The sequence below is a fragment of the Nothoprocta perdicaria genome, unplaced genomic scaffold (genome assembly GCF_003342845.1).
Source record: "Nothoprocta perdicaria isolate Ctin4 unplaced genomic scaffold, notPer1 scaffold_96, whole genome shotgun sequence".
Lineage (NCBI taxonomy): Eukaryota > Metazoa > Chordata > Aves > Tinamiformes > Tinamidae > Nothoprocta > Nothoprocta perdicaria.
Window position 1 is genome coordinate 691,255 of NW_020456265.1, and position 17,749 is coordinate 709,003.

At 38.8% G+C, this 17,749-nt stretch overlaps 2 protein-coding genes across 4 annotated transcripts in view; one reads left to right on the plus strand and one right to left on the minus strand.

Annotated features, from left to right (window-relative positions):
- Positions 1-5,214: 5,214 nt before the first annotated feature.
- On the minus strand, positions 5,215-9,402 carry PIGP (phosphatidylinositol glycan anchor biosynthesis class P). Of its 3 annotated transcripts, XM_026053016.1 has the most exons (5): positions 9,380-9,402; positions 8,920-9,080; positions 7,661-7,733; positions 6,632-6,750; positions 5,215-5,883 (listed from the first exon to the last, which is right to left on the minus strand). In XM_026053016.1, the coding sequence occupies exons 2-5, from the start codon at positions 8,999-9,001 to the stop codon at positions 5,753-5,755; spliced, it is 405 nt and encodes a 134-aa protein (XP_025908801.1). In that variant the 5' UTR covers positions 9,002-9,080; positions 9,380-9,402; the 3' UTR covers positions 5,215-5,752. The 3 variants fall into 3 exon arrangements, with proteins under 3 accessions (XP_025908801.1, XP_025908800.1, XP_025908802.1); XM_026053015.1 differs by lacking the exon at positions 9,380-9,402 and having other exon boundaries at positions 8,920-9,103; XM_026053017.1 differs by lacking the exons at positions 5,215-5,883; positions 9,380-9,402 and adding an exon at positions 6,170-6,311 and having other exon boundaries at positions 8,920-9,103.
- A 406-nt stretch (positions 9,403-9,808) lies between these two features.
- The window catches only part of TTC3 (tetratricopeptide repeat domain 3), a 48,132-nt gene continuing 40,191 nt past the window's right edge, over positions 9,809-17,749 (plus strand). Inside the window, exons 1-9 of the mRNA XM_026053022.1 lie at positions 9,809-9,895; positions 10,346-10,431; positions 11,511-11,556; positions 12,465-12,597; positions 12,946-13,033; positions 14,285-14,338; positions 15,548-15,671; positions 16,235-16,320; positions 17,158-17,252. Of these exons, the coding sequence (XP_025908807.1) occupies positions 10,357-10,431; positions 11,511-11,556; positions 12,465-12,597; positions 12,946-13,033; positions 14,285-14,338; positions 15,548-15,671; positions 16,235-16,320; positions 17,158-17,252 (701 nt within the window). The 5' untranslated portion in view covers positions 9,809-9,895; positions 10,346-10,356. The remainder of the gene's footprint in view (positions 9,896-10,345; positions 10,432-11,510; positions 11,557-12,464; positions 12,598-12,945; positions 13,034-14,284; positions 14,339-15,547; positions 15,672-16,234; positions 16,321-17,157; positions 17,253-17,749) is intronic.

Here is a 17,749-nt window from a genome sequence, read left to right on the forward strand (position 1 = left end):
GGGCCACGTTCAGCAAGAGCTGCGGCCGCTGTCCTTGCGCGGGAGCAGCGAGGAACCGCTCTCCGTAGGTCCACAAGAAACCRACGGAGGCCGGTCCCAGCTGCAGGCTACACTGATCCTCCTGTATGAAGATGACGTTTCAACATAAAGGGATTAGTATCAACAGATGGGACTATTTGTCCTAAACCCTTGCATGACCATAGGTTATTGTGTTAATACACAATAAGTGTTGTGTTACACTTAAATATATATCGGGACCCCCCACCAGATCCTTAATCACTAAGGGGGTGGCTACAAATTAACTCATTACAGCATCTCTGTTAAATAACTGCAGACTTTCAGTTTTCGGTTCTGTTTTGTTACTTCATCTGTGGTTTGACCTTGGGAAGTCTTGAGTAACCTTTGAATCATCCATCATTTGCAGGAAAAAGACAACAAAGCACCTCCCCTTAACGAGTTCATCATGACCCTACGACTTCAAAGGCATGACCAGATTAAATTAAATGTTAGTTCAGGATCTCTGGTCCACAGAACTTCCGCTATTGTTCTACTGTAATGTTTCCAGCAAATACTACCTTAGCATTTCCATTTCATTTTATCTAAAATTACAACACTGAAAGACAATTTCCACTGGTACTGGCAGAATGCTAGAGAAGTAACTACACACAATATCAACAGTGTTTATGCTTCTGCTGTATTTATTCCTGTTAAAAATTAAAATGATTATATAAAATGGTCTTGAATTCTACTTCCAAGCACTGTTGCAATGACAAGCTCTTAAAGGATAAATRTATGGAATGGGAGCGTGTCTGTTGCATGATTTTGTTGCGTCCTTTTAAGCATTATCCACTAACTTTACTGAAATATTTATAAAGTAGATTACATCCCATATAACCATGTTTCCAAATTGGATTAATCTATCAGCTCCTTTTACTAACAGGCTGAAATTTAAGTTCATCATATACACTGAGAGCTCAGAGGGTGGTGATAAATGGGGCCGAGTCCAGTTGGAGGCCTGTGGCCAGTGGTGTCCCCCAGGGVTCAGTRCTGGGCCCAGTGCTGTTCAACTTGTTCATCAATGACCTGGACGAGGGCACGGAGTGCACCCTGAGCAAGTTTGCAGATGACACCAAGCTGGGTGGAGTGGCCGACACTCCGGAGGGCTGTGCTGCCATCCAGAGGGACCTGGACAGGCTGGAGAGTTGGGCAGAGAGGAACCTCATGAGGTTCAACAAGGACAAGTGCAAGGTCCTGCACCTGGGGAGGAATAACCCCAGGCACCAGGACAGATTAGGGGTCGACCTGCTGGAGAGCAGCCCCACGGAGAGGGACCTGGGAATCCTGGTTGACACCAAGTTAACCATGAGGCAGCAGTGTGCCCTCGTGGCCAAGAAGGCCAATGGGATCCTGGCTGCATCAGGAGGAGTGTTGCCAGCAGGTCAAGGGAGGTGATTCTGCCCCTCTGCTCAGCTCTGGTGAGGCCGCACCTGGAGTACTGTGTGCAGTTCTGGGCTCCCCAGTATAAGAGGGACGTGGAGCTTCTGGAGAGGGTCCAGCAGAAAGCAACAAAGATGATTAAGGGACCGGAGCATCTTTTGTATGAGGAGAGACTGAGTGAGTTGGGCCTGTTCAGCTTGGAGAAGAGAAGGCTGAGAACGGATCTGATTAGCATGTAAAAATATCTGAAGGGTAAATGTAGGGAGGAAGGGGTCAAACTCCTCTTAGTGCAGGASAAGGGGTAATGGTTGCAGGACACTGATAGGACAAGGGGCAAGTTGCAACACAGGCAGTTCCATCTCCATGTGAGGAGGAACTTCTTCACTGTGAGGATGCCAGAGCCCTGGCTGCCCAGGGGAGGCTGTGGAGTCTCCTTCTCTGGAGATCTTCCAAACCCGCCTGGATGCCGCCCTGTGCCCCGTGCTCTGGGTGTCCCTGCTGGAGCAGGGGGTTGGACTAGCTGATCTCTAGAGGTCCCTGCCAACTTCAACCCTTCTGTGATACTGCACAACATACAAACCAAACGTACTTTGGCAATCTTTCTTTAAGGACACTGGCAGAGCAGGACTAAATGTTTCCAAAATCTGCTTATAAGACAGCTCAATTCACAAAAAAAAAAACAGGAAGAGATTAAAAAATTATTTCAGTTGTTCTACAGCTGACCAAAAACATACCAGTATGCAAGCAAGCGGGATTTTGCATCAAGCATTTTAAGCACTCAGACTGAAGTGCCAGTGGAAAAGGTACATTATGCAACCAAAGATATTCACATAGAAATCTCGTATTAATTATTCTGATTGTAAGCCAAAAATACTTTATTATTTATTCCCAGAAATGAAATGGGAGTCCATAGGAAGGGCCTTGTACAGAATCCAAGCATTCGAAATGTCTTTCTTAAAAATATTGAGTCTGTCATTGTACCTGTTGGTGAGAGCTTCACTATGAATGTGAATTTCCCTTCGTTCCTCTTCTTTCTCCCTTTCCTTCTTTCCTTCCTTCTCCTACTCTCAGAAAAATTTCAGGTCTGCACATTGTGAGCAGAATAAAACTTTTTGATTCAGGTAAATGTCTAATCTTACAGAAAATTAAAAAAAAAAAAAGTTTGAAGATGTTCTGGACACGTCAGAATGCTTTAGGAGTGGTGTAGTTAAGGTTGGCCTACTTGTAAGAGCAACCTACAAGGCAGAGGGCTGCTCTACTCAGAAGATGCTTCTTTCCTTGGTACAGTTTCCTGCAAGGACATTGCTGCTGTGGTCACTCACTGAAATAAAATGTGAGATTCCATGCTGCTTTTTCTTTCCTTATCCTCTATGGGTCACTCTACTGGTAGGAACAGTAAGCACAAAGAAATCCAAAGTTGTGCTAGCTTTTTGTAGGAATTGCTTGCATATTCTACTTCTCTGWTTTACTCTTCTGCTGTAGATTCCTGTTATCTCAATGTCAGTGGTCAAATTCTTCCTTTAATTTCAAAAATCAAAAACCAAAAGAACTTCCATTCTTTCAGTGTTTGGATGACTCCTACTCCCAATTTCTTTCTCTCAATTCAACATCAACTCAGCTTCCAAACACACTGCCTGCATCACCGGTACCCTTCTTTTCACAGATAAGACAGAAAGGAGAAAGACTTGAGCTCTTATTACTGTACAGTCAACCTTGGTAAGTGGTGTCCCACTTCTTTCACTRGCACATGTTTTCCCTTTGCACCAATGTATTTCTGATTATTTAATGACAGCTTGTCACATACATTCAATTACCGTATTTGGGGAACTTACAAAAGGAATTTTCTTTATGCTGAATTGTATAAAGCACCATGAACGCCCACGTCAATGAATACTGCCCAAAAATCCAAGAAGATGCATAAAAAATCATTGTTGACACTTAAGTATTTAGTTTACTTCAACAGCAACAAAGTAGTTGGTCTAATTCTACAGGTTACTGCTGCTTTCACTGTAACGACATGCCATCAATAAGTTTGAAGGATAAAAATGGAAGCGTTATAAATCCTCCAGGAAACAAACAACGACAAAATAGGTTAATTACAGGACCTAAAGCTTTGCTTTGGTGACAGAGGCAACTCCTGATGTGTCAAACACTCCTCAAGTGGAAGAAAAGGTCACTACAGTGTCTTTGAAGCACTGTCACAAGGCAGTGACAGAAAAGGGAAGATCGAGTTTCATGTCTGCAAGTTTTACTAAAACAAACGGCCCCAGTTTGTCTATTCCCAGAGATGCCTCAGTTAGTTTTCCCATAACTATGAGGGCAGCAGTCAAATGAAACAGCAGATTCATCACTGATAAAATCTTAGTCCAAGGTTTACAGTCCTTTAATGTGTGTGTTTTCAGGACTTGAGGGCACGTTTCAGTAGCTCTTCTTTTATCCCAAAGAGATTTGGTTATTCTCAACTGAGCACTAAATTAATCTTCGCATTGCAGGATGGCAGCAATGCAGCCTTCACTGGTCGACCATTTCGAATTAAAGGAAAGTGCTTCCTCAGAAATCAAAAGGAGCATAAAACGCAGCCAGATATTATATAAGATGACTCTGCAGTCAATACTTCAGTATTTAGACTACTGACAAAATAGTAAACACATCTTCCTGTCTGCTGACCATAAAATCTTGAACTGACCCTACATACAGGTGTGTAAGGTACAAGTTGAAGTAAATAGAAAGGCAAAAACAGGAGAGGGGACAGGACAATGGCAGCAACAAGCTGAAAAAGCACCAACGTGTACACAAATATACACATGGCAGCCTAAAACTATGAAGTGAATAAGCATGACACTAATTTATAGTCATGGAGCGTGTGCACCAATATTCATTCTCAGAAAATGCTCCTTAACAGCTACACATCCAAAGACGACTGCCTCAGAGTGAAATCCCTCACAGATACCTTCTGTTAAATTAAGAAGGTATTTTTCTGTTCCTATCTGTAGGCCCTAGATAGCAACTTTCAGAGTTGTACCAAACTGATTGATGGTGGCCAGGTCATAAAAATTTCCCACAGAAACTCATGGCTGTTTTGAGTTGCTTCTAAAGGCCTAAGAGCCTTCGTACATAAATTTTTAGAAAGCTCTATATGCTTGTAATGAAATAGGAATTTCTATAACTCTATTCTCTGGTAGTTAGAAGTTGGCTTGTAGAATTACCAAGACAGAATATGGCTTTATCTACTGGTCTTTACAACGAAAAAGATTAATATTTGCTACTACTGAAGAGAAATACTTTAAAAAGCAGTAATAATTACATTTTTGGCCTTCAGAAGAAAGTAAATATGTATTGTCTGTCTCTTCATTAATGCATACATAAAAACAAAGAAATGCCATGCTTAAGAAATGTCTGAGCCACTGCTGAAACAACTGCATGTGCTTTGTGTTAGGATCTACACAATAGCAAGATGGACTTGTGGGTTCTGATATATACAGATATTTCTTCAAATTGCTAATAATTTCTGTATTTCTTCTATATTTTTAAGGATAAAGATAAAAAATAATTTTATGATCTGCTGCAGAATATTTTCACAGCTTGTTTTCTGTAATGTTGGTTGTTTCAGCTTGTGTTCCAGTAATCTTTCTTACTAAAATGCCAAGATTACTGGAAACAAGTCCTAGCCAATTTGCAGAAAAATCAACAGAGACTGTCAAGCATAAAGAAAATCTACTTCTATATACCTTGACCCAAGACATAGATTTAAGAATAACAGAAAAAAAAGCTAACTTAAAATGAGTAAAAATAACTGTACTTTATTACTATTTACAAACACAAACTGTGTATTTAAAATGGAAACACTTCAGTTTTGTGTGTCTTGTAAACCAAAAAAAAAGACAGACAAACAAGTAAACTGGAGAGATTTCAAAATTTCAAGAGCCTCAAGCATTAGTCTAACAGAGTACATTTAATCTCCCTGAATTCTATGAAAAACAGAATTGGACTCAAATTCTTTTTTCTTTAACACTGAGAGAGAAAAATATAGCAACAATCTGTAAGTTAACATAGCATTTCCTTTAAACCATAAGAAGGTTAAATTAAATTAATCTGGCATTATTTTTAGACCAAAGCAAACTATTAAGGCCCTTTCAAAAAGCTCATCCATTTCAAATATCAAGTATGTTTACATAAATTTAAGATAGAAATTTAGAAGAAAACATTTCGTATACTAGCAGAAGGTATCCTCTCTTGGCATGGATAGAGTTTCCTTTTGCATTTCATTTCTGCAGTGTTGTTACTAATATTTTATTTAGACGGACCTTTAATATCATTATTTGCTATTGGAAATGTCTTTATCAGAAAGGAAAAACATTCTGTTTACTTCACTGATGGAAATATCCCTTAATGCAGGAATTGCTTCTTCTTGAAATTTCTTCTGTTGTTGCTTTTTTGCATAGTTATCTACAGGAAACAATAAATACATCCTGCGTATTAAAAGACAGCATTTCTTTATAATAAAGCACTATTCCACACATTTAGCTAGCGAAATCATTGCCAAAAGTGCTCCGAATTGCTGAAGTATTAGAAAGCACTTCAGAAACACAGTCACTGCAGAGATCAACTCTGCCTTCCTGTTGGAATCACTATCTGATACTTCATTTGATTTGAGTTTCTGTAGGACAATAACTAAGTGTAGGAAACAAACAAACAGCCACCCCACCTCCCCTCCCCAACGGCTTAGGCTGCTGTTTGAACAATTTATATTAGAACTTCCACCRTGAGATGTCGTTTATGTTGGTTGCTTGTTGCCATCATCACACGGCTCCCTTCCTTGTATCAGCATAAACATTCCAATTGCATGTTGAGCAAAATTAGGAAACTTGAACCCTCTGGAGAAAGAAAAAATGGTCATGGTGCCTATTTTATTAGTGGACTACATTTAACCAGTTGGACACTACTGTCATAAGATAGTGAAGATAAGAAGAGACAAATTCATATTTATCTTTTGGCTCCAGTACATTAAATATTTCCAAGAACTCCTCTCCTATTTAACTTAGCTGAGAAAATAACAGCTTAAAATTTGAGTGATATTATTTAAACTTATACAGGTGTAGATGTATTTCTGCATATGTATATATATGCATGCATGTATCTGTATATTTACAGCCAGTTAAGAACCAAAATCCTCCAGGAAGGACCACAACATTACCTGTAATAGTATGTGTAGAGTTGAGTGGAGCTGTACTCATCATATTAATACCAAAAAGTAATACATAGCCAATTCCTATAGTAACTAGTAAATACGTAGGCACAGCAACTGCCCAGTACCTGAAAAATAAAAATTTTAAATTTGCATATAATATTTACAAATGACAATATGACATACAATGACATAATAATTGTAACATTTTGGCTGTTATGGTATCCAGTACAAACTCAGCTAGGATGAAAAGAAACACCTCTACTAAGTATGGACTGTTTCCTCCCAAGACTACAGAGTCACTGTGGCCAGTCTGCTATAATAGGCAAACTTTTTTTTTTTTTTTTAATATAAAACTTAAAATTCACTGAATTCCCATCAATAAAACTGGTTAATATAAAATTTCAAAATTATAAAACACTAAAATGGATAGTATATCTTTCATTACACAATGTCTTTCCTTACGGTAATTATTTAGTGCTATAAAATAATGCTTCACAAAAAAAGACAACAGGCCTTTATCATTGGGGAAAACAGACTAAATACAAGGCTACTAGTTGCAAAATAAATATATAACTTCAAATGTCAAATAGAGAAACTCATTCAGGGTGTTATAAATGTATATATGCATATATGCATTTATATATGTGTGTGTATGCATTTATACACCCTAAACACTCTTAAGTCAGAATATATACCTTTTTWAATATATTTTATATATTTATATATTATATATTTATTATATAATATATTTATTTTATATATATTATATGTAATATATATTACATATTGTGCATACAGTATATATTATATATATGTCTATTATATATATAACAAAATACATACATAAATATATAAAACATATATATATTTAAGTATAAATAACCAAGTCTATATACATATATACACATASATACATATTATTAGTATTTATTCATATTTTATACAAATATACATATATTTGTATATATATATTATAAACACACATGAATAGATATATTCAGGTTTGCTTAAAAATTTTTAATCATCTGAACTTACTTTTGAGGCCAGTATGTTAGTCCCAATGAGAACAGCCAAGTCTCAGGAATGTATGCCCAGATAAGGTACAGGACTGTGCAAAAGAAAAAAAGTTATCAGTGCAAGTGATACTGTTTTGGATTTCTTAAGTTTTACAGCTAGGTTTTACTTAAGTTTTACTTCCACACCAATACATAGTCTTAACATTTTGTCTTCACTAATTTTAAACCCAAGTAGGTCTACRACAACGTGGCTGAATACACAACTCATACACAAAAGCCACCCAGAATAGGGACAAGTTTTTTGTAGTGATTATACACTACCATTTTTGTATTCACCTTAACATTAAGTTTTTGATTCTCTGTGTAGGTAGACAGGAATTTTGTGCACTGCTTAAGAACTACATCAGAAAAGACTCAGCAAAAGCACACCATGTGACCCTGCACACAGTGAATACTAAAACACAATGTCATATAACTAAAAGAAGGGTAGATAAAACTGCAGGGCTTGGATGGAAGAAATAAACTCAGAAAGAAAAAAAAAAAAAATCTCCCAAACAATAAATTCAGAGCAAGTTTTAACAAAACCCAAGATGAGCAGCTTAGTCACCAGTGACACACAATCTGGAACCGCAGTGACTCAACGTGGAACCAATACTGGGAAAAAAATGGAAGGCAGCTTGGCTGCATTGCCACTTACTTCCAAAACACATTTAAGACTTACATAATGCCCTTACTTTATTGCTCAGCTACAATCTATTTGCAGCRTCTTTTCATTTGTTAAAAAGATGTTGTCCCTTAATTTATTCTGTGTAGGGTTAGTCCTGCATGGGTGTGGAAGACACCCCCAGTGAAACTGGGAAGCATCTGTTGCAACAGTTCAGAAAAGRTGGTAGGACCCTCGTCCTTTCCCACTGCTGTGGGCTGAATATCTGTTAAYAGCCAGGACTTTGGCACTTGGGGGTAGGTAGGGGCATTGCATGGTTGTGAATCTATGGTGGTTATAGAAGAGCAACAGCACATGCAATTCAGGGGAAGAAGTAACTAACATGGGACTGGGAGATTTTGTTTAAATAAGCACTTGATCCAACAGTAGTGTTAAAGACAGACAAAACACAAGACGATCACAAAAGGCAAGGTTTGCTTTTTTTAAGAAACACCTCACAGAGCTGGCAAGGCATGGCAGGGGTAACCCTTCTAGACGGGACAGCCGTGAATTACATTTTTCTCCGGAACACGGCAACCCTTTTCGGCACCTTACTTAGCACACCATATACTTACTAAAGCCAAACCACGACCCCAGGAAGAGCGCAAATCCATAGATGGCCCTTTCGGGCAGCGGGGCGGGAGAGTTCTCAACCATGCTGGCCTCTTCCCTCCACCTCCGCGGGAGGAGCAAAGCGGAGGTGCCACCGACAGCTCCCTGGGTACTTCGCTACGCACTACACAACATCGGGAGGAAACGGGAGAACAAACCGTTTATTGGGATATTTACCCGCTCCCACCCACACGTGACGCACCCCCCGCAACCGCCGCTTCCCCCTCGCGCCGCAGCGCGCATGCGCCCAGCCCGCCCCGCCCCGCAGCGCGCATGCGCCCAGCCCGCCCCGCCCTGCGCGCCCCTCAACGGACACGCAGGAGCTTGTCTGACCCTCTCCCGCTCGAGCCGCGCGCCTCCCTGGGCCGTGCACCCTCTCCCTGGCGGCTTTCCCGGGAAGGGAACCGCACCGGGCGCCCTTACGGGCCGGCGGAACGAGGGCACCCCGCGCTCGGCTTCTCGGTGCTGTCGGCGGTGGCGGCGCCTCGCGCATGCGCACTCAGGAAAGCCCGGCCGGCCGCGGGAAGCAGGCGCATGCGCAGGAGCTCGCGGCGGGCGGGGAGCCACGTGGGCGGGCCCTTGGCGTTACCCCGTGACGTCAAAGGGCAGGCGGCCAATGGCGAGGCCGGTGCTGGCGGGCGGGCTGGCAGGCGCGGGGGGGGGGGGGCGAGCGGGGGGCCCGGCGGCGGCTTTGACGACGTTGGCAGCCGTTGGCGGCCGTTGGGCTCGTGCGGCCGTTGGGGGCGGTGACGGTTAGGCCTGTTCCCCCACCTCCCAACCCCGCCCGGGGCTAGGACCGTTGCTCCCCGCCCAGGGGCGCCCGTTTCCTGGCCCGCCTGGGGCGGGTCCAGCTGCGGTCCCGGCAGCCGCCACAGAGCCCTTCCGGGAGGAGGGTGGCGGCGGCCGCTCCTCTGTCCCGCTGCYGGTGACACGTCGCTGGTGAGAGCCCCGCTGCTCCCGGGCCGGGGTGGCGGCGGGGCGAGCTGGGGAATCGGGTGCGTGGCCCTGGGCGAGCGGAGACATCCGCGACTGTGGCGGGCGCGGTGCCCGAATCCGCCGTCGTGGGACAGGGACGGTGTSCTTGTCGCCCCCATCCCCGCCTGGGGATCCTCGCTTTCCTGAGGGTGCTGGGGTGTTGTCTGGGACCAGGYACTTCCCAGGCTGGCAGGGCTGTTGGGCAGTTTGCCTAGTTAAACAGTTTTTAGCTTAGGCAACTGTCCAGCACTTTATCTTCCCAAATACTGTAATGTGGAAATATGAATACAGCTCTTCAGTGAAACTACTGGAAATTGTAGTTGTGATAACTTCCCACCCTGTAAAGTCAATACATTACTTTTCTCTTTCCCTCTGTCCCCCAGCATTGTTCTTATTATCTTTTTCTTTTCTCAGTGTTGTGCACGATGGCTGAGCCTTTGTCTGAATCTGAATCCGTAGTCTTGGCTTTTTGTGCTCGTGATAAATCTTGGTGTGAACTGGTGAGTAGSTTTGGAATGTGATGAAGGTTTTTCAGAAAGATCCTGTGGGGTTTATACTTGAGTTTGATCTATAGGCTGATTACAGGTATCGATGACCTTCAACTGATGCAAAGAAATGCAAGTATGCCACTGTAAACTACTCTCCTGCGACAGATAAGTGAAACTAGACAGTGATATAGCTAGATCTTGTTGATATAGTTTTACTAGTCTGTTGGCTGGCAGTTCGACCTGTGCTTRGGTAGTATTCCTGAGGGATTCGTGTATATTCAGTTCCATCATCACAGAATATTCCAAAATCAGTTTATGTAAGTTCAAGACTGCAAATTGATTGTGTAGTCTTCATTTATTCTTTGCTTTTGTCAGTTTTATTTTCTAGTTTTTATGAGTCCAGTAACTCCTCTGTTCACTTTAGCTGCATATTGCACAAAATCTAGTATTCTTTTGTTTTAATATTTCCAAGGATACTTTCATCAGAKTTTGTTTCTTACTTTAGTGTTATGCTTAAGGAGTCTTAATACCCGGTGTGGTGGTGGTTGCATCTTCTTGCTGCTTGGAGTTACTTCTTTTTTTTCTTCTTTAAGGAAAGTTGGAAATGGTAGTATTGCCAAATGCAAACTCACTGATGTACAATTCCTCTTCCCATGCAGCAATATATAGCATAGGTGAAATGACCTTTGCTTTCAAGGATATAGTATTAACCTCTATTAAGTGCCTAGTCTGTGTGACTAGACTTAAACTAGTGCAAAGTAAACTTTCCTGAGAAGCATGTAATGTGCAAGTATGCTCCTCAACATCAGCTCTTTTGCTTTATAGATTCTTTTTTTTTCTCCCATTTCATCATGCTGGCTTGTAAAGGCATCTTCATAGACAGTCTTTTATACTGGTYCCCCATGTCTGTGATGTGAAAGTAAAAGTGTCTGTAATAATTACTCTGAAAAACAATTGCCTTCCTCCCTTTCACAGATGTAAGGAGTTTGAATTGGTTTAATATCTAGGGACATTTAAGCAGTTGTTTCTTGTAGATGACGTAATACTTTTGTAGATTACGCAATATTAATAATTGATATGCTTATCTTTAGGGTCATGGAGTACTTATGCAGCAATCTTCACACCAACCTAGAACAGGTATATGTAAATTAAACTAGTTTTACATAACTTTCTGCTAATGCACTTCCTGTGCTTTACTTAGATCTTTGGGTTGCTGTTCACTCTTCTCCTTACTTTGTTCCGTACTCTGTTATTTGGTCTCTTCTGAAAGGAAGTATTGCTGAATTTYGGGTTGGAACAATTCTTGTCATTTAGTTTTAATATAAAATGCAGAAGAATAACATGTGAGAAAAGTGTGAATACCCAGTTACACATTCGTATAGTCAGTTAATGTTATGAGAATGGTATGAGAACATTATGAGAATGTAGATTTTAAACTTTGTTGATTGCATATACTGTAATCATAGCTATATTTTAGTGGYATAGGTTTGAGGAGATGTCTAAGATGATCCTTGTAGGTGTGGAGTGCAGTAGTTACTTAGAGATAATCTTTGCTCTATATAGATAATCTTTTCTTTCTCTCTCTCTCTTTTTATGTGTATTTATTTGATTTTGGTAGTTGCAGAAAAGTAGATGGCTGTAGAATATGCCAAGCTCTTTGAAATTATTCAATATACAAAATGAAAACTTAGTATATAATATGTGGGAAACTGATGAATGCAGTCACCTCTATAAAATCAGGTTTTGTATATGCTCATACACTCTGAAACTGCTGCTTCTCTGAGGGCAGTTGATAGCATCTCAGTACTTAAAAGAGGATCTTTACCCATAAAAGTCAGAGTCTCTAAAAGAAAAACAAAACAAAATCCCTACAAGTCACTGTTTATATTTAGAATTTTCAAGTTATCTTGTTCTAGTTAGTGAGATAATACACAAGGATACACTGGGGGAGGGGGCGACGTATTTTTGAAGGTTTAATTAGACTTTGTTTATTATAATGTTGCAATGCCTGAATTGGTCTACTACTTTTAATTATTTTATTAAAGATATTGACCCCTGTGAAGTGTGGTGCAGTCAGCCAATTGACATGTTAAGAGAATATTGCAACATTATTAAAATACGCATCTTTTGGCCGCTTCTCTTCAAAAGTGAGAGTAATTCTTTGGTAGCTGACTGGAGGTAAGTAGTTGTTTTCTTTGCATTTCTTTGTTACCTGTGAAAGATTGCTGTACGCTTCCAGTAAGATAAACTGTCTTAATGTTTTTATCAGTTAGCTAATTAAGTCAAGGTCAGAAGACATAGTTTGTGAATATAGGGATGCAAGTATTAAGAAAAGGTTCCTGAGGTTTGGAATATAAGTCTGTGTCTAAGGATGTCCTATATTTTAGATGTACCAAACGCTTCTCAGCTATTTTCTTTCTATGAAGGGCTTGGTTTGAGTTTGTAACTGTTGTTTTGTTTAGATATTAGGAGCTAAGACTTTGTAACATAGTTTTGTTTAAGAATTTTTTTTTTTTTTTTTTTAAGCAGTTCACTGTTTCTAGATCAGAACTGGAGGAGACTTTATGATTTAGAGTTTTTGGAAGACCTTATTGATTTAATTAAGAAAGTTGCTGTAAGTATCATGTTTTAACTTTGTATGTGTTCCCAAGTATAATAAGCAATTTAACTCTTTACCTTACACAGTTTGTGATTATATCTAAGATTAAGAGTAAATATATGCTGGAGTAAATATATGACTCCTGATAGCCAGTTGAATTATACTTTTCTGGAAAGTGTGATGTCACGGCCTTTATTGTAGTTGTGATAACTTTTATTAAATATCTGTATAGCGAACAATGCAAGGGCCATTTTAGATCGTTATATAAAAAGCTGTCACGAGTGTTATATTGCTGAGGCAAGTGGTGCTTTTCTCTGATTATTACATTAAATATGCTTTTTTTTCTCAATTGTTTTTCACTTGTTAAGTAAACAATATTTAAAATGTGCTTTTGTCGTTGACTTAAAGTTGCAGCCTAACAGTGCAGAGGAGAGTGTTATATCAATGTTTTTAGTGGTCACATGATTTTAATTAAAACAAATGAATTGTAATTCTTTAAAAATGTATATATTGTTGAAATTGTGTGCAACATCAAGCAGCTTTCCCATCCCACTCACTTTTGCATGACTTAATATATTTGAACAATCATGTACCAAGTTGTTTTTGTAGGTTCAAACTTTGCGTTCTTTTTGTTGCTTTCTTCTGTAGGCTGACCAAGCACCCTATTTTCACCTTCTTGTACTTCAGGATTTCCCTGCTACTTTTCCATTTTGTCTTATGTGATAGGAGCTTTATTCTTCTCCCTCCTGTGGTAGTCTCACTTTTAGTCTTTATATTACAGAGTCTTGGTGCATTCCCATTCCTGTGTTTACCTCCATTTCCATTTTCTTACTTCCTCAGCCTTTATCTCTTTCTCCATGTAGAAGGTTTTATTTGCAATAGTAGAGTGTATCTGGAGGATCAGAAGAGTTGAGGAGAGGAAGGATTGTTGTTTTGGATGTCTTTCATTGGACGTATCAACTGGGTCTCCGCTATGTAGATAACTGCAGAAGTGGTTAAAGCAGCTGGCTTTCCTAAGCAGATGGCACGGCTCCATTCATTTACTCTTTCCACTTCTGCATTTAAGTGTTTTTCAACAAAACAGTAAGGGAATTGCTACTGAATGCTAGAGTGTTTCCTGACACTTTGAAATGGACCAAAGCCGCTGTCCTAAAGGTACTGCATTCAAGCAGAACAGAGAATGATATTGAGTTGAACCTGAGCAGACAGAAACCGAAGTKAACAGTTATTAACTTAATACATTTGATTTTTCTCTCCCTCTCCTAGAACGTTCCATCTTTTATCAGTCGTATACTGAGAATTGGTAGCGGAATAGAAAATGTAAGTTTCTCACACACCTTTTAGGATTGCTTCTTTATGTGTAGATACAAATAAAATAGGTGTACAGATGTCAAACTGTTAAATGAATTTCACATACCGAGTTACACATGCTGGGATGCATCATATGTAGGCCTCGGCGTGTCTTTGTAACTGTGAGTCACAAAAGAAAATTCTGTATGATAAGACCTGTGAAATAAATATCTGTGTAGGAAGACCAAGATTAGTGAGAATTCTGGGAGTACTTCAAAGGCTGAGAAGAAATGGTTTCTCTTGAAGTTTGCTATTGCGTCAGGATGGGTTGGGCTAGGTCGTGTAGCTGGAGCCTGAGGGTTGGTTTTCTGCATCTGCTAGTGGCTTCCCTTGTTGCTTTCTCACAAGTTKTTCATTTGACTTGGCTTAAGTAACTTGGTTTGTAACGGCCAAAAATGAAGTTTTGAAGACCTTATCATAGCTGATGGTAACAGTAGGAGAATAGGTGCARCTGTATGTTACTACTGGATAACCCAGTACTTGAATTTTTGGTACTATTTGACTTAGGCTTGTGGATTTTCAAATTACTTTTTTAAAAAGTCTGTAGAACCAAATAATGTGAGAGTATCCCAGGTAACAACCACTCTGCACGCTTCCAATTCTTTCAAATAAAACTTGAACACTTAAATTTACTTTGACTAGGAAGGGAGTGTTGAATTACAGAATTAGGTCAGGTCTGTCTACATATTTAACTGGTGGGAGAAGAGTAGCCAGTCTTGTGACTTTAACACTAAAGCAATTTTAAATGCATCACAAAATCTTCTAAAGCAAGATATGTATTTCAGTGGTTCTCCTGTCTCCTACAGACAACGAAATGTTTACTTTTGTGGATAAGCCACATAGATCTGTGTTCAAATTCTCTAGATATTTAATAAAATATTTCTAAATATAAATACCGTTAAACATTTTCTGTTGTGCTTTCTTGTAATGTGAYAGATAAACAATAAATGGCTCATAARTATTTTCCTAACACCTATTTTAAACGTTTGAAAGACTAACAAATTGGGAGCAAGTGCATATACATGAAATACTTGCATTATGTTACCAGTGAGATTTTCTTTTTGCTGTGGATATTTTTTCAGAAGATTTTACTTTGCATAGACTTATTGTTGCCATTTTTTTTTTGTGTGTGTGTGTGTGTCTATATATATTTATATTTTTTCTCTTTATTTGAAATAGGGTTTCTTGGATGTTAGCGATGCTCTTGATTGGGTCAGGAATATAGGTGATGCCAATATCCTGCAGAAGCTGGAGGAACTTGGTGATTATGGTCGAATCTGTCTTGAAATTTTTTTTTTTGAATGTAAGTATGAAAGTATGAACCCAGCTGAAAAAATAATGTAAATTTCTGTAAATTGTGGGGGGAAAATAGGTTTTATTTTATTTTTTTTTATTTCAACTRATTAATTCTTCCTTGGTTCTTTGAGTAGCTCATATTCACAGTACACCTGTTCTGTCTGAAAATGGGCTTGCAAAGCTGTTTGGCTTTGCTTTAAGTTACATGCTGTACACATTCTAAGTTAACTATTACAGTAAATAATTGAGTGNTTTTTTTTTTTTTTTTTTTTTTTTTTTTGTAGTTAGGTAGCAGAGCACAAATGCTATGTAATACTCGTAACTTCACCCTGTTGCTTGTAATTAGGTAAATTCTTAAATATTTTACTATCTGCAAGAATCTCGTAGTTCCTTTTCTTTTGAACATTTCTGTTGCTTAATTTGTTTCTGTTATTTCATATGTAAAAATTTGCTTCCAATTGTAAAATACGCTGTGATACTTAACAGCAGAAGATAAACTTCTTGTCTTTGGTTACTTCTACTATTGTATTATTTTAATTTTTTCTTTTTTTCTTTTTTTTTTTTTTGCAGGCAAACGTTATATTACTAAAGTTGCATTAGAAGGGTGTAATTTAGTTGAAGAATTTAAAGCTGTGACCTGTGAAAATTGTAGGAAGGTAAGAGAAGATATTAGAATGCACTTCAGCTTTTTTTTTTTTTTTTCTTTTTTTTTTTATACGAGATCAACTAGTGACTGGAGTTCAGACATTTGTTATCCGGATTTAGATAGAGCTTCCTGACCTATTCAGGTTTTTTTTTTTTTTCTTTTTTTTTTTTAGAACAAAACGATTAGAGATGCATTGATTTCAAAAACTTAAAAGACTAAGCTCCTGGCCTAATAAACAGAGCACTAGTTGTTTATATTGCCTGTGTTCATGGGAGTGGATGTTTCCCGCTTCCCCCTAGAACGTTCAAAGAATTTTGTTTAGTGCTGGTGGAAAGTTGTTTGACTTGATCCTTTTGGCACCAAAAAAAAAAAAAAAAAGGATAAACTATTTGCCTTGATTTTCTTTAGTACAGATTGATTCTTCTACCCAGGTCCAACTAATTCCTTCCTTGGTACAACACTGTAGTTCAGGAGCTCTGCCAAAAAGCATGGAATTAGTTGGACTGTGCAGTACTCCCTTACTTGCAGTTTGACACGTGGTTGCCTTTGATAAGGTCAATATTCTGGAACCCAGGAATATGTTAGTTTTACTGCTATGTTAGTCTTACCTCGTAATTGTTGTTAATTATATTCTTAACAGTGTGGCTTTTTTATTTTTTGTTTTTTATATATTTTTACATTAGCTCATTACAATACTAAGTTACAATTAATAGTGAATATGTAATATGTTGTTTATAMAAGCATGAAAGAAGATGAACTGACTCTTGCCAAATGTTGTCTTAACATCTCATTGCAACTGAGTATGATTACAGGTGTTACAGAACTGTTTTTTCTCTTGATTTCACAGAACAGTGAATCTATGAAACAGAAAGGAAATGAGGAATTTTCCCAAGGAAACTTCTATTGTGCTATTATCTCATATACAAAGGCCATAGAGTTTTGGTAAGAATTGAGCTGGTTATGGTTTTATTATGTCATATACAGCTCTTTTCAGATGCATCTTCATTTGTATGTGTCACATACATACATATGTATGTGTATCACTTACATATGAAGTGGAYGTATCACTTCAGTGGCCAAATGATATTTCAATAGAAGAAAAAAAAATACTACTTTATTTCTGTGTTGTTATTTTATTTCATGGTGATAGTGGCCATTTCTTCCTGCCTATCCTCCCCCGCCCCCGACACACACACATCCTCTTAGAGCTTAAACCTGATMTAGGGTGAGTAAGGGTAAGTATTTAAACCTGAAAGTAATAAATATTTGTGAGTTAGTTCTGCTAGAAGAATATATAGGAGGGATGATACCAGAATCAGCTGTTCATAAAGAATTTATCTCAAGCGTGATGCAAAACTACTGTGAGCAGCAATAAGTACATATAATTCTTTTTTTAAGTAAGTGCTTGACAGATCTTTTTATGTCRTGGGCTTAATTTT